This window comes from Octopus bimaculoides, chromosome 3 (genome assembly GCF_046866305.1).
Source record: "Octopus bimaculoides isolate indiv1 chromosome 3, ASM4686630v1, whole genome shotgun sequence".
Classification (NCBI taxonomy): domain Eukaryota; kingdom Metazoa; phylum Mollusca; class Cephalopoda; order Octopoda; family Octopodidae; genus Octopus; species Octopus bimaculoides.
The window spans coordinates 10,724,095-10,740,709 of record NC_142930.1 but is presented as its reverse complement, the minus strand read 5'-3'; the positions used below and the strand labels follow the sequence as shown (position 1 = coordinate 10,740,709).

The window sequence follows — 16,615 nt, the reverse complement described above, 5'->3', positions numbered from 1 at the left end:
TTATGTATATAGAAGCCCTGTTGCATTGTCTTGCTCAAGGGCCTATATTGCTTTAAGATTATGCATACACTTTTCCTCTTCATATCACACCAATATTTCAAACCTCAGATACCATTCTAAATACTTTCTACAATCTTTCTTATCTATAAATGGATTTCTCTGCAACTCACTTTCCACCCTCATATTCTTTTATCAACAGCTTGCAACAATCCAGACATCAACCATACTAAATTCATTTAGTTATACAAGATGTTTGGATCTATTTCAAAACGGGGGCACCAGTTTTCATTTATGTTTTATGTAGTGTTTTTGGTACCAAAAGACTTTCAAACTTTGTATACTTATCTATTTTGTGTTATAGAACAGAAAAAATTTTTTGTATTCGAATTTATTTCATGTAAAAAATTGTCTTATTTCGATAATTTCTACTAATCACTGACGTCTATTCAGTTGAAAACAGTTAGCGCTGTAACGGTGTATATCGTATTAATCCCCTAACCCTAACCCTAACCAGACTGTTAACCCTAACCCTAACCCTAACTCTAGAATCCGAACTCTAAAATTGTTACACACATAGATACGCACAGCGTAATTTATTATATAAACAATATATACGTATAAATTACGATTAAACCGGATGAAATATGTCACAGGGAATAACATTTTTATGACCGCCCAGCAGTAACTCTATTCAGCTGAATAGACGTCAGTGATTGGTTGAAATTACAGAAATACGACAACTTTAACATGGAATAACTTGCGATGTACGTTTTTTTGTTAAGAAGACTAAGAGTAAAAGATGTTTTATATGACACATTCTACCAGTGTCCCAAGTTTCAAAGTGTTTCGTTAAGAAAATACTGGTGCCCCCGTTTTGAAATAGATCCAGATGTTTAGCTAGGAAGTGGGCGTAAGTAATGTTTATGGGCACTGTCCTGCTACATCAGACTAACAAACAAAAGTTTATAGTTAGAATGATTTATAAATTTATTTTGATTGATGATGAAACAAACACTGAAAAAAGGTTTCACAGCTGTAGTTTGTAAGGCACAATTTGGTTAAGTTTTAAGTTAAATTTACTTCAACTTCAGTAAAAAGGATCCACATGACTGCTGCTGTAATGATACATGAAATAAATATTAATTTTCTTTTCAGAAAATTTACCAGTTTAACATATTTACAAAAATATACAAACTTAATCAAAATATTTAGCACTATACCGAAATATTTTTGCATGAAAGAAGATTCAAGATAAATCTATATGAATTAAACAAATAATTACAGGAATAATAAATTTTAATCATAGAAATACAAAAATCCAATGTTTATTTACAAAATAATTATTCCAGATTTCATAAATCAATATTTAAAAAAAAAAAACTTTTAATATTAAAATAACAACTAAGGCTGCAAGTTGGCAGAATTGCTAGCAGGCTATGCAAAATGCTTAGTGGCAATTTCAGGGAAGGAGTGAAGTTGATTACATCGACCCCAGTACTCAACTGGTATTTATTTTATCAACCCCTAAAGGATGAAAGGCAAAGTCGACCTTGGCAGAATTTGAACTCAGAATGTAAAGATAGATGAAATGCTGCTAAGCATTTCACCCGGCATGCTAACGATTCTGGCAGCCTGCCACCCTTAACACATCAACTAATATTAAAGTACAGTTCTATATTTAAGAGATGAGGAATTATTAACATTATTTACATTATTTACATTTGACGGATATTTGTCCTCATCTTGTTTGTTGTTAACACAACGTTTTGGCTGATATACCCTCCAGCCTTCGTCAGGTGTCTTGGGGAAATTTCGAACCTGGGTTCTCATTCCTAACTATGTTACTATTATTATTATATTATTATTATTATTACTATTATTAATCAGGTCGCTGCCGTGAATCGAACTCGGAACCTTGGGCATATGGCGTAGTGGTTAAGAGCGCGGGCTACTAACCCCAAGGTTCTGAGTTCGATTCACGGCAGCGACCTGATTAATAATAGTAATAATAATAATAATAATATAATAATAGTAACATCGTTAGGAATGAGAACCCAGGTTCGAAATTTCCCCAAGACACCTGACGAAGGCTGGAGGGTATATCAGCCAAAACGTTGTGTTAACAACAAACAAGATGAGGACAAATATCCGGACAAATGTAAATAATGTAAATAATGTTAATATTAAAGTAGTTAGTTATTTTTCAATCTTATACTTGAGGATATAGAGGAAAATAGAATGTATTTAAGTCATCATCATCATTTAATGTTTGCCTTCCATACTGGTAGAAGCTGGATGGTTTCATGGGATCCATCAAATCAGAGAACTGCATCATGCATCAATGTCTGCTTTGGCATGGTTTCCACAGCTGGATGTCCTTCATGACATCAACCATTTTACAGTGTGTACTGACTATTTTTCTCAAGTGGTATCAGCACTAGTGAGGTTTCCATGTAATTTGCAAAACTAACGGCCCAAAATGGCTCTTATAACTGAAAGGGAACAGAAGAGAGAGGGTGCAATGTTTCTTGATATGATGATGAGAGAGGGTATGTTATCATGAGAGGAATATATTTATAGTTGTGAGAAGTGGTAGTGGAGAGAGTAATAGTGTAGTATGGAAGTGATAGGGGGAAAGAAGGGATTAGTGTCAGAGGTTAGTGAGAAAAGGAAAGACAGAATGGAAAAATGATGAGATGTTTTGGTAGGTGGGGTCCAGTGCTATCATACATTATAAGGGCAAATATAGATAGAAGATACAAAGGAAAGGGAACATGAAAGGGAGAAATAGATGAAGATTGTAGGAAATCTGAGGAGTTATTGAAGGAAAGAGTGATGTGGAGACAGGCCAGAGAGAGAGAGAGATGAAAAAGGATGTTGAAGAGGCAGAGAAGCAGTGAGAAGAGGACAGTAAGAGAAAGCAAAGCAGAAGATAGGAGAACAGTGGGCAAATGCAGCAAGAGCAATGAGGAAAAGAGAGGCTGAAGAGCACCATAGCGGTAAGGAGAAGAGCAGAATGTGAATGCATAGAAAGTATCCTAGATGGGAAGGCTGTGTAGAAATGGTGGTGAGAGAATGGGGGAATGCAGCAAAAGGAGTGAGAGGAAGAGAGAGTGGAGGGCATCCTAGATATGAAAAGGCAAGAGTAGGTGTTGGGTGGGATGTGTTGGTTGGCAGGACAACAATAGAGGCGACCCGAGTGAGTGTGTTGATTGATAGTATAGCAAGGCAAAGCTAGAATAGTGTACTTGGAGGGTGAGAAGGTAATCCAACCCAACCTCTTATAAGTGGGTTGAGGCAAGGAAGAAGGTGTCATAATGTGGTGAAGTGGATGATGTTGGGAGATGAGAGATGAGGAGGGTCTATGAATGGTGAAGAGATGAAAGTCAAGCAATTATAACATTGTGTATATGCGTGTGTGTGTGTGTGTGCATGAGTGAGAGTATCTATAATCACCAATGGTTCTAGGTTCAGCCCTACTGCATGGTGCATTGGGCAAGCGTTTTCTCCTATAGCTCAGGTGAGGGTTGGAGACAGGAAGTGCATTTGGCTGTAGAAGATCCATCTCAACAAATTCTAAGCATGGAAAAGTGAATGTTGAGACCACAATGATGATGATGATGATATATATGCATGTAGGTATATAAAACACATAGAAAATAAATAATATTGTTCTTACGATTCAACGTCAGATCTTTCAGAAGGTAGATCTTCAGAGGAGAGTAGATCAGTTGATGGCAACAGCATAGGCATTCTCATGGTGCACAAAGGGTCAGTAACATAACCATTTTTATCAACTTGCGTTAATGGAAAACGTCTTCGAAGTTCTTCTGTTTGAGCTCCACTATTTCTTGAGGCTTCCATTTCCCAACGAGTTCTCATAGCAGTTACATGACCAGTTAGTGGAGGAGTTGAACGTCCTTCATTTTCAGAGTCTTCAGAAAGTGAATTAAATTCTGAGATAGGATCATTTGTAATGGTATTTCCATTACTTATTAACATCACAGCTTGGGATTGTCTACATTCTTCTAAAATAGGAACTATATTTTTGAAATCAGGTCTCTCTTCGGCATTGGCATGCCATCCTTTTTGTAAGATTCCAATAATAGGTTTTGGAAAAGTGATAGCAATAGGAGGCCTAGTATGATGATATGCCATTTCGGCAGCAGTGGCAGCTGGTTTAAGATGTGCAAATGGCATTTCACCTGCTAATAATTCCCAGAGACATAAAGAATAACTAAACATATCTGCTCTAATGCTATACTTTGTACACTGGGTAAATATTTCAGGAGCCATCCAGCGTAGATTTCCAGGTTGCTTTGTCATATTATCTTCTTCATCAGATCTTAAAAAACGCGATTCTCCAAAATCAGCAACAACAGCATGGCAATCTTCTTCTAAGAGAATATTATGACTATTAAGATCTCGATGGATAATGGGTTGTGGCAAATTATGTAAATACTCCATCCCTTTGGCAACATCTACTGCAATTGTCAGTTTAGTGTGCATATCTATTAGACGTTTTTGTTCATGTAACAAACTGAAAAGAGATCCACCCGATACAAATCGTGTAACAATGGCAAATTGACTAGGATCATCTAAACACGCACCAACAAAATGTATAACATATGGGCTATCTAATCTTGCCAAAATTGATACTTCCCGACAAAACATGTCTACATCAGATTTTGAACCAAATGAGCTTGCACGATATCTTTTAATAGCAACAACTTTACCTCGGCACTTACCCTTAAATACTTTTCCAAAAGAACCACTTCCAATAGTTTCTTGAGATTCAAGGTCTGTAATTTGTAAATGGAAGTAATGTGGTAGAGTAGCTCTCAATTGGAGAACATCAATTTTTTCTCTGGTAACACTACGGAGTTTTCCTATAGGTGAAGGGACAGATACATAACTGCCATCACCTCCAGGTTGAGTGTAGTCCCCACAAGCAGATTCATCTTGAGGTCGTTTGTGATGTTTCAATAATGTGACAATTGAATCATGACCTTTTTCATATGCCCACATTAGTGCTGTTTGTTCCTCTTTCTTTTCACTACCACCATTTTGATCATTGACTGATGCGACCAAATTAACATCAGCTCCACTTTCTAAAAGAAAATGAACAACTCGTAAATGTCCATGGTAACAGGCACTGTGTAAAGCAGTATGTCCATCTTTTCCTTGATAATTAATATCAACATTTTGTTGTTCAAGTAAAAATTTTATTAATTCTATGCTTTTTCCTGTTGTACAAGCAGCATGTAGTGGTGTTTCACTGAAGATGTTCTCAATATTAAAACTTGCAGACCCAGTGTGTAACGTCAACGCCTTACAGATTTCCAATTTACAATAATAACAAGCCAAATGTAATGGTGTATCTCCATAAATATTAGTGATATGTGTATCAGCTTTATGTTCTAGTAGTAAACTTAAAATCTGAAGGTTTCCTGCTTTACAGCAAAAATGTACAGGACGATGTTCTTCATCATCTTTTACATTCACATCTACTTTTTGGTCAGATGTGCCTTGAAGGAGCAACTGTGTAATTCTGAGGTAACCTTTCGCACAAGCTAAGTGAAGAGGGCGATCACCAACACCTCCACTGATATTTATGTTAGCACCATTTGTAATAAGACTTTCAACCATTTTATCATGACCAAAAAAACTTGCAATATGTAAAGGAGAAAATTTGACAGCATCGCCGGAATTGATGCGAGCTCCATGTTCCAGTAATATCTGAGCAATTTCAAGATGCCCACACATAGCTGTAATATGAAGAGCTGTCATTCCACTGTTGCCAGTTACATTGACATCAATGTTTGCCTCACATAAAGCGACCACTGTTTCTACGTCACCTTTATAAGTAGCTAGATGAAGAGCCGAAAACTGGTTCTTGGTGAGATAAATAGCTTTTATTCCTTGTTGTAAAAAATAGTTTATAAGTTCTTTTGAATCAGTCCCTGCTCCACTAATACAACAAATGTGCAATAAAGTATGTCCAGTGTCAGTCTTCTCATTGACATTATCTTCATTTAAAAGTTCTTTCACTCCAGCAACATCAGAGCGACTGCATGCCAGCTGTAACTCTGACCATTCGGAATCCCGAGGCCGAAGGTCTTCTATAGCTTTAGAACGAAACAGTGAATAGCTTTCACTAATTTTTTTCTTAAGTTCATCAGCACATGAAATTGTTGGCCGAGATTTATAATTACCCATTTCAGAAAGAAAAAAAAAAAAAATGTTTTTCAAGAATTCTTTTAAAGCTCAGTGAAATATTTTATTATAACAGTCGAGGTAATGGTATGATGATTTAAATAGACTAATTTCAACATACTGTGGGAAAAACATTAATTTGTAGGCATTAACGCGAGTAAATATTTTCTCGATAAGAGCAAGCGACATTATAAAATTAACTTTTCTTGTACACCACTGATTGAATTTAAAACAATTTTTCTTTTAGGTAACATCAAAGCCCAACAATCAAATGAAATGTGTTGCCCTCGCAGACCATTGAATAAGGTCGTAAGGATTATTACGGTTTCCTAAAAACATCCTCAAACGAATATGTCGCAATGAAAAGTGCCACAAAGTATAACAAACGCAAAATATCACCAGTGCAATAAGAAAGTGCTAAATCGAATAGCATGCAAATATCAATAGTAAAAACCTTTCAACTTCGATAAATATTTTCTTTCGGATATTTGTTGCTGTGAAAAAAAAAAATAATAAGTAATGTATGGAAGTCTAAAAGTGCATCAAAATATTTACCTTAGCCTCACTTTGAGTAGAACAACATGAAAAAAAACCAAAAAAAAACAGATATTGTAAATGTATATCATAGTTTCTATTTCGATGCTTCAAAGTTCTTAATTTATGTAATTCGTTAAATCAACTGTGAAAACATTAAGAATGTAGAATTATATATTATTAAAATAATACTGTTATTATTTTTTTGTTTCACAAGAACCTATTCGTGTTACAACCTACTATAAAGTTATATTACTTGTTTGCATCATTCCTTTCACTGTAAAATGAAGAAATTGAAGTAAAAGTTAAGTAAAAAGTAAAAAAAAGAAAGACACTTCTGATATAATACAAATTATTCCACTGTATTCTTCATTGCATTCTTCCTGTATAATTTCTTAGCGGTTACGTTTGGTGACGGACATGGATTGAGATCTCAATGTAGGTTTCTCAAGAGGTATTGTATTTGGTCTTGCCAAAATGTTGAAACGTATATATATATATATATATATATATATATATAAATATATCATCATCATCGTTTAACGTCCGCTTTCCATGCTAGTATGGGTTGGACGATTTGACTAAGGACTGGTGAACCAGATGGCTACACCAGGCTCCAATCTGATTTGGCAGAATTTCTACAGCTGGATGCCCTTCCTAACGCCAACCACTCCGAGAGTATAGTGGGTGCTTTTACGTGCCACTGGCACGAAGGCCAGTCAGGCGGTACTGGCAACGGCCACGCTCAATGACTTTTCATGTGCCACCGGCACAAGTGCCAGGAAGGCGACGCTGGTAACGATCACGCTCAAGCGGTGGTGCCATCACGATTTCGCTTTCACTTGCCCCAACAGGTCTTCGCAAGCAGAGTTTAGTGTCCAGTGAAAGAGACATTGGCATGGGGGCCAGTCGTCAAATTTAGATTTCACTTGCCTCAACAAGTCTTCGCAAGCAGAGTTTAGTGTCCAATGAAGGAAAGGTACACATAAGTGGGCTGGCTACATCCCTGGCAGAGGCCTTGGATTTTGGTCTCACTTGGCTTACTGGGTCTTCTCACGCACAGCATATTTCCAAAGGTCTCGGTCACAAGTCATTGCTTTGGTGAAGTCTAATGTTTGAAGGTCGTGCTTCACCACCTCATTCCTGGTCTTCCTGGGTCTACCTCTTCCTCAGGTTCCCTCAACTGCTAGGGTGTGGCACTTTTTCACACAGCTATCCTCATCCAGGGACCTTCTCTTTGTGGTTGGTGACTTCAATGAGCATGTTGGACAACATCCAAGGAGCTACCATGGTGTACATGGTGGCAATGGATTTGGTTCCCACAATGAGGAGGGGACCAGGCTGCTGGAGTTATGTGATGCAAATGATCTTATGATCTGTAATACTAACTTCAGGAAACCTGCCAGTCACCTGTTCACCTACCAGTCAGGTGGGCACACTTGTCAGATTGATTACATTCTCACCAGGAAACGGGAAAGATGGCTACTTATAAATGCCAAAACTTTCTCAGGCGAAGAATGCACTCCATAACATAGGTGAGTAGTTAGCGAATTTAGGATCAGGGCTAAATGGCTGCCCAGAAGACAACGAGCATGGAAAAGAAGGGTCTGAAAGCTTAAGGATCTTCTGAATGGACAGAGATTTAGAGACGTATTACTTGAAGCTTTTGATGAAAAAGAGGAGGATATAGCACCACATAATGTGGTGGACAACTAGAGATTCCTACGGGACAACCTGTTGAAGGCTGCTGACTGGATCTGTGGCATGTGCAAAATCCCCTCTTGACCTAAGGTAACGTGGTGGTGGAATAATGTTGTTGACAGGGCCATTAGGGAAAAGAAATAGGCATGGAAGTCTGGTGGTAGCAGGGAACTGTATCAGATCACCAGAATATAATTCAAAGATTATGAAAAAGGCAGGTTACGGTTTCTATTTCTTATTACATATTTTTTGTACAATTAGTGTTACAGAATTGCAAAGTTAAAGTTTTGTAGAAGAGGTCTCCATTCACAATTGTTTTATCTATGCTTATGATTGTATTAGTTTGGATAGATCTAAAAGTGCTGCTGTGGGTAGTAAACTTTCTGTTGCTATACAACTAATTATGCAGATCTTTATGGTACAGTGTGATCTGAACACTAAAATTACAACGGTTACTGTGCCACTGACATTTAGATAACTAATCTATCAATTTTGGTGTCCTCAGTAAACTTTTCAAAAGCTATATAAACAACTCATAATTCACTAGTTCTTATCATTGAAAAATCAAAGACATTACACTGTTGCAACAGTGTCTAACTGAAATTTTAATACTCTTTCCAAATTTCTAATATCACCTCTACCTTTGTCTACTTGCTTATTGCCAATCACTCCTTTTCTCCTCAACCATCTCTATATATACCCCTGTCCTCTTCCCATCATATTCTTGTTCTCTTCACCCTCCTACCCATTCTGGTCCTTCTCATGTCATTGTTCTTTCTCTTCAACTCCCCACTCCGCCTGGTCACCAGTGCAATGTACATCATCATCATCATCATCATCATCGTTTAACGTCCGCTTTCCATGCTAGCATGGGTTGGACGATTTGACTGAGGACTGGTGAAACCGGATGGCAACACCAGGCTCCAGTCTAATTTGGCAGAGTTTCTACAGCTGGATGCCCTTCCTAACGTCAACCACTCAGAGAGTGTAGTAGGTGCTTTTACGTGTCACCCGCACGAAAACGGCCACGCTCGAAATGATGTCTTTTATGTGCCACCCGCACAAGCCAGTCCAGGGGCACTGGCAACGATCTCGTTCTTATTTATTGAGTACTCTCTATCCCTACATCTACTTACTTATCTTCAGTCCATCTCTCTAATACCCATTTGTAGCCTTTCTCTTGTAATTGTTCCCTTTCCAAATTTATATTGACTGTTTACAAGCCCCCACCCAACTGTTTACACTTAGTTAGCTAAATGAGCATAGAAAGTGTAGTGCTATGATGTCCCTCTACTTCTGTCTCAGTAAGTGTTATTTAACCTTTCTAGCATTGGTTTCATGAGAAAATGCACTCAATACACTGTAATGCAGTCGAGATCAGGAAAGCATCTAGCCATAGAAAACAAACCAAATGATTCATATAAGCACTTAGAATTTGTGATCAGTAGCTCCAAATAGGAGACAACTCAGACTGTGACAACTTATCTAATCCATGTCAGTATGGAAAACAGACATATAATAACAATGATGATGATGATGACTGCAACAAAATCTCAACAATTTAGTCACTTTGGCTAATAGGTTATTTTCTGAAGGTGCCACTGAAAACAGCATGTCATCGTGACATGCAAAAATAGTAGTGATAATGGATGGGATTAACTGATGTAAGAAACGCCTGTGTGTGGACTACTAATAAACAGTTAGCTTAGATAAAATAAATAGGCTATCTGCATACAGATTGTTTGGTTTCACTTTAACATGTAGTCTATCTGGCAGTTTACATCTTAGCATAAGCTCTAAATCCTAACCCAGATCAGGTCATTCCACAGCAAAACTTTGGATACTGTCATAGATTGCACACTAAAATAACACCTGTTATTCTCAATCTTCAATCTTAAGAAAGTATATCATCAAATACTTCTGCTGGAGTCTGACAGAAAATACACAGCATTTGAAGCAAATGGCAAATTTTCTCTATTTTATTATTTCATTTGGTGTTACTATTCCCAGAAACTATTTGCAGAACTGTGGTAGAAGACAGCTTGAAAGATAACCTATCCCTATGTTCAAGACAATTAAAACAAAGCCAAACATAATTAGAATGCTATGCCACTTCAATTTAAAGAGACAAGTTGAAATTGCATAATAACCACTAGAACGCTTGTGTGTGGGCAGAGAGGAAAATTGGCTGATGGATGCAATAGTGTTTATTATGCTAATGCAGTGTTTCTCATAGTGATAGTCCCCTCTTTTGATGGGATGCAAAAGAGCTGATAAATTGCTTTTTTAAATAAAATTGAGATGGTTTTAAACTTTTCAGACTTGTCCAACACTATGGAGAAGGAAGAAGAATTATATGGATGCAAACTATTTTGTTTTCACATTCATAAAGAAGGATATTAAAAACATTTCCCTAATATTTGTTAGGAGGTGGGATATTTATAAGTTCGATAAAAACTGTATTGGGTATTCTTTATTTCTGTTGGGTGAGTGCCATTATACCAAAAGCCAAGGGAGTAGTTAATTAAAAACTGGAATTTTGAAAGGAATAAAAAACTTTTAGAGGCGTAATTTCTGTATTATTTGTTCACCTTTGACTATATTGTATAATGTGTTCTTCTTTATACATACTGTTTGAGATATGTGGTTTGAGGGAGACTGAGACCTATCATGGTAACTCTAAGTGTCGTCTGCTAGTTGTAGATTAGCATGCATCCACGCATGCGCAATTGAAATGGACGAGTCCAAAAACTTCTGGAAGGTTGGTGTTGGATGTCCGTATACAGAAAGCCGGGAGGGAAGGTGAATAACAAAAAAATTGAAAAAAAAAAAAAATTTCACAATCGTAATTATATTTTAATACTTATAGGGGAAAAAAATGGAAAAAGTTAAAACAAGGGATTATGTTGGCATAATTGTAATTTTCGTTGTTGAAAATGCAGTAATTTGAAAAAATTTTCGAAAAAATTAATGGATGGGATGACAATCTGACACGGCTAGCAAACCATTCGCAGAAGGAAAATCAAGCTTAGAACGTAATATATCGGAAATTGAGAAAAGAAAGAAAAAAAAAAACAACAAAAAAACCAACTTTTTCATTGGGTGGAAAGATGAGTTTCGGAAAATTCACACGAGTTGGCTTTGTTTCGTCATACCGTTCAGAAAAATGGGGTATTTTTTAATGAAATTTTCTACAAAGGCCTTTCATTACAAACTATATCGGCATTTAGTGTGAAAAGAAAAATAGTGAACACACATTGTCAAGCATCGCAATTTTTTTTCGAAATTTCAAGTTTCTTTTTGTTGATATATGTAATGTGTGTTAGTTTGTGTGCAGGGCCCATCAATTTTTTTATTTTCATATTAAATTCCGATATAATCCTGACACATTCTGAAAGGTATTTATAGAAAAATTCATTTAAAAAAGATTTACCCATTTTTCAGAAAGTTATAAGTAAACAAAGCCAACTCGTGTGAATTTTCCGAAAATCTGCACCTTCACCCTCGGAAAAAAATTGTTCGCCATATATCCCGATACAATCAGAATCTACACCATCTAAAGCATATTTGTAAAAAATTTCATTAAAAAAATATTAATTTTTCTGGCAGTTATGAGCCAAAAAAATCGGGGGTGGGGTGGAACACATGTAGCAATGTTTAATTTATTTTTAGCTTGTAAAGAATAAGGGCTGCATCGATACAATTTTAAGGTCTGCTACATATGTGGGACGTAGCGGTGAATAGTAGAAGAGGTTAAATGATAGCCTAAACAATATTGACAATATACAATTCAACAGCCCTTTTTATTAGCAATAGATTTTCTTTTGCTAGCTTTTATTCTCTTATTGTTTATCCTCGGTCAACTCTGACCCGACAGACCAAATTCCAATCGTAAACATCCCGTCTCCTCACTCCACCGATAGCCTATCTTAGTATCACATTAACTAATGTGTCATTTTATATTTTTATAGACGGTTTGGTGTGATTCGAGGCAGATTTGGCTGCTATTTCTACAACGCGGAAGACCACATTGAGGCCTCCCCCGTTTATTATGAAGGGCTGTGTTCAAACTGTCAAAAGGAGAATTAATTTTTGTTTTTTTTTAGTTAAGAAGACTATTTTCGGAATTGCCTTGTCAGGCACCCAAACATTAGAGCGAAAAACACCCAATTTTCACTAATTGTTCATGTACGGTACTTTTGGAAACTTCTAACTTCTCTAGTCGTAATATTCGAGTTTTCTTCAATGGTTACCGTTCAAATATCGTCATCTATGGTTTAGGGTCTTCCACAGCGACTGTCTTATAAGCTGAACTCACTTCTAAATTTTGTAAACCATCTTGGAACAGTTGATTCACCTACAACACAACCTCAACAAACGATTTTATACGTTTTCGCAGTATTTTCACCTTTTACAGAAGAAGAAAAGCATTATGTGACGCATATGCAATTTTGGGTTATTTATTTCAAATGGCAATTAGGGCTGGTTTTTAATGTGGAACTGCAAGCAATTCTGAAATAAGTCATACCAAGATTATATGATCGTTGCATTAAGGGCTTAAAGACACAAATTCTGAAATCGCTCAGAATTTTTGGACAATCTGATATATTTAATTTTCTTTTCTTTTTTTTTTAACCTGCCGCTCGAAACTTCAGTTATATATTTCCTTCCCTTCGCGCATAGTTGTTGTTGGCACTCCGTCGCTTACGACGTCGAGGGTTCCAGTTGATCCGATCAACGGAACAGCCTGCTCGTGAAATTAACGTGCAAGTGGCTGAGTACTCCACAGACACGTGTACCCTTAACGTAGTTCTCGGGGATATTCAGCGTGAAACAGTGTGACAAGGCTGGCCCTTTGAAATACAGGTACAACAGAAACAGGAAGAAAGAGTGAGAGAAAGTTGTGGTGAAAGAGTACAGCAGGATTCGCCACCATCCCCTGCCGGAGCATCGTGGAGCTTTTAGGTGTTTTCGCTAAATAAACAGTCACAACGCCCGGTCTGGGAATCGAAACCGCGAGTCCGCTGCCCTAACCACTGGGCTATTGCGCCTCCACTAGTACTATGCACAAATTGCATTCACTACCTTATACGCCGTATAAGAATAAATTAGTTTGCACAGACACATATATTGAACCAATGAAATACCGTCTTTTGTAGAAAACGCTCATGCGCACTCAGCTACTTACTAACCGGATATGATGAGAGAATATTTTCTGGTGTCCTTTCGAATCTGGTGATAACAGGTTACTTGTTGAGAAAGACACTTGCCACTCCCCATCGAACCAGTGAGTGGATTCAGTCGGAGAGTCATTTTCCTTCTGAAAAGAAGAAATTCCTGTGACTGTCCAATTGCTGAATAACTTGAAGAGATACTAGTCTGCGCAGTATCCTTTCCCCTTTGGGAAGGATGGCGGACACCGAACATGATTCTCCGAATAGCGGAGGTGGTCAACAGCATCAGCAACCTGCTCAAGCTGTGGCCGAATTAAGCGAGTTTACTGCATTTTTAGGACGGATGGTCTCTGTTGTTTTTGAAGATACTACAGCATCTATCACCGAAGCTTTTAAAAGGGCGTTGGTCGATAAGACGAATACAGACTGCATTCGGAAGTTTTTGTCAGATCCCCAAATCCCCATTTTGCTTGTGCAGAGATCATCACCAAAAGGTTTGTTTTGTTTTGCTTTTTTAATGATTCTTTATATATAATCAGCAGAATTTTTGTCACGCCTACTTAGGTAACTTTTAGCCATAATTTAGTCCCTACTAAAGTAATTATAATTTACTCTTAATATGTAAATTATTTAAAGTTTTATCTTATATATGGGACTATTTTGAATATCTCTGTACTTAATGAAGGGATATGACATTGCAACCCCAAAAATAAATAAATAAAACGTAAATATCAGTTACTTCAATAATTGTTGAATGCTAATAGTTTTCCAATCTAGTGCTAATAAAGATTATTGAATCTATTCCACATGAAAATCCAGTAAAACGGAGATTCTAAGTAACCTTTTGGTTTAATCTTCTATCTTTCAAAGAAAAAAAAAGTTGAACAAAATCGACATACTCCTTCAGTTATAGGTGCGTAGTTAGATTATCAATGCGGTATTTATTGAAGTAGACCGTATATGCATATATTGGGTCAATCATATATGCACCTAGTGTGGCAACTGATATATATATATATATATATATATATATATATATATATATATATATATATATATATATATATATATATGTAAAACAAATAATAAATGAGTATATGCATATATACGTACAAATATCTGCATACCTACATCTACCTGTATATATAGGTGCATATCTGGGTACAGGACGTTGCAAACAAAACGTAGACAAAAAATAATAATAACCAGAGTATATATATACATGTATATGTGTGTATGTATGTATGTATATAAAGCATGCAGTTGTTTTTGGGTTGAGAATTCGCAGATAAGTTTGTCATAATCAGCTATGGGAACGGTTTCTTATTAAGAAGTGCAGTAAAATATTTTAATTTTGTGGCAATTATTTTGTGTGTATTCAATGCTTTTTTTTTGTTTGTTTCTGGCGTGTTGGGTTATGTTTTGTGTTAATATATTAACAAAGACAAAATTTAATACAAGACAAAAGCTCAGCGGGCTCGTGTGAATGACTAATTCCACTCTACAAAAAATTAAGTAAAATGAGAGAAAAAATATTACGTTTTAACAAAAAGAATTTCTTTTAAAATGCTTCCAGTTGTTTGTTTTATGAAGAGAGAAAAATATTAAAGTAAAATTGTGTTTTGTGTGTGTTTTTAAAATACGTAATTTGAAATGACAGGATTGTCGCAATCAACGAAAGATGACTGCTGCTCTTCAGAATCGCTATAATGAATGACATCAGTGCCGTTTCGTCAGTAGAATGCGAATTGTGCCCAATTGGTTATCATCATTTTATTTCTGAAAGTATTAGTCAATTCGGACGACAAAGCGGCACAAAACGACAGTTTGTGACAGTGTCAGCCAATAAAGTCACAGTTAGTCGGCTCATGAGGACTTCGGCATACGTACCCAAGTCTTCCCCACCGATTTTCTTTCCTCATAATTTTCAAAAAAGAAAAAAAAATTTCAAATGACATTTTCTACAAATAGGTTCCAGACTGTGTATATTCGGATTATATGGGAATCTTTTTTTTTTTTTTTTTTTTTTCCGGAGTGTGGGTGGGTAACAGTAGCTTCACAAATTCACACGAGTCGACTGTTTTCTCTTTCAGAAAAAGTTTCTGCAAATACCTTTCAAGCGGTGTCGATTACTTTTATATCGGAATTTATTGTGGAAAACGATGGGCGGGTGCACATAACATACTGACACATCACATACGTGTCTACAAAATAAAACCTGAACTTAGGAAAAGATTGTGAAGTTTGTATGTACGTTCGCCAATATTTTTTCACATTACATTTTGAATAAATCAGCACTGTCTTGAGAGGTATTTGTAGAAAATATCCATTTTTCTGAAAGTTATGATCAAACAGTCGGCGAGTGGAGGTGGTGACGTCGAACTTGTTTAGGTATGCCAATTTTCGATCTTGCTACCTAATTGCGAAAATGCAGGCCGACGTTTTAAATGGGTTTGCGGACGGTGTTTCAGAATGGCTATTACTATCCCTTGGAGAAGGAAAAGGGCACGGAATTTGGGAGTAAAATATGCATGGAAATTTTTAAGGGAAAAAATTGAAAAATGTGAAAAAATGAAGTGATGGTGTGGGGGGAAGCAAAAAATCTCAAAATTCCGATTTTTTGCAATTTCCCGGAATCTCCGTATCCGAAAAGTGGTTTTTTGGCAAAAAAAAAACAAAAACAAATTGCGAGAAAATTTGGTGGAGGGGGGGGGAGAAGTCTTTCCAAAAAATTCTTTCATTATCATATGCTGTATGAAATACAGGAATAAAAGAAAAAAATGATAGTAATAAACCCACCCAATTCCTTGCCCTTTTGTTTCCCTTTGAAGTAAAGATAGTTATTCCGAAAATTTACTTGTTTGCGTTCTCTGTCTAGATCAGCAACCACTTCCCAACCATTCTGAATCAGTAATTGCTTTGTAATTGAAAAACTTTTTCAACTTTTAGCGATATTTGAAGTAGACCAAATGCCTAATCCTTTGAATTCC

At 36.5% G+C, this 16,615-nt stretch overlaps 2 protein-coding genes across 4 annotated transcripts in view; one reads left to right on the top strand and one right to left on the bottom strand.

The window, feature by feature from the left end:
* Window positions 1-962: 962 nt before the first annotated feature.
* LOC106883943 (serine/threonine-protein kinase TNNI3K) lies at window positions 963-6,791 on the bottom strand. 3 transcript variants are annotated; one of them, XM_014935094.3, is made up of 2 exons: window positions 3,680-6,791; window positions 963-1,115 (listed from the first exon to the last, which is right to left on the bottom strand). In XM_014935094.3, exons 1-2 carry the CDS (start codon window positions 6,217-6,219, stop codon window positions 1,088-1,090), a joined length of 2,568 nt encoding a protein of 855 aa, XP_014790580.2. In that variant the 5' UTR covers window positions 6,220-6,791; the 3' UTR covers window positions 963-1,087. The 3 variants fall into 3 exon arrangements, with proteins under 3 accessions (XP_014790580.2, XP_014790581.2, XP_052822598.2); XM_014935095.3 differs by having other exon boundaries at window positions 963-1,112; window positions 3,680-6,741; XM_052966638.2 differs by lacking the exon at window positions 963-1,115 and adding an exon at window positions 2,040-2,492 and having other exon boundaries at window positions 3,680-6,469.
* Window positions 6,792-13,640: 6,849 nt separating this feature from the next.
* The window catches only part of LOC106883942 (cytoplasmic dynein 1 heavy chain 1), a 117,823-nt gene continuing 114,848 nt past the window's right edge, over window positions 13,641-16,615 (top strand). Inside the window, 1 exon segment of the mRNA XM_089348556.1 lies at window positions 13,641-14,119. Coding sequence (XP_089204682.1) covers window positions 13,861-14,119 — 259 coding nt within the window. The 5' untranslated portion in view covers window positions 13,641-13,860.

What these genes read in the sequence shown, in the direction of transcription:
- LOC106883943 (XM_052966638.2), bottom strand. Translation starts at nt 6,219, where the DNA reads ATGGGTAATTATAAATCTCGGCCAACAATTTCATGTGCTGATGAACTT. An exon ending in GAAAGATCTGACGTTGAATC is followed by an intron (nt 2,493 to 3,679) that starts GTAAGAACAATA and finishes GTTCCCTTTCAG; the next exon opens with TTATAAGAGCCATTTTGGGC.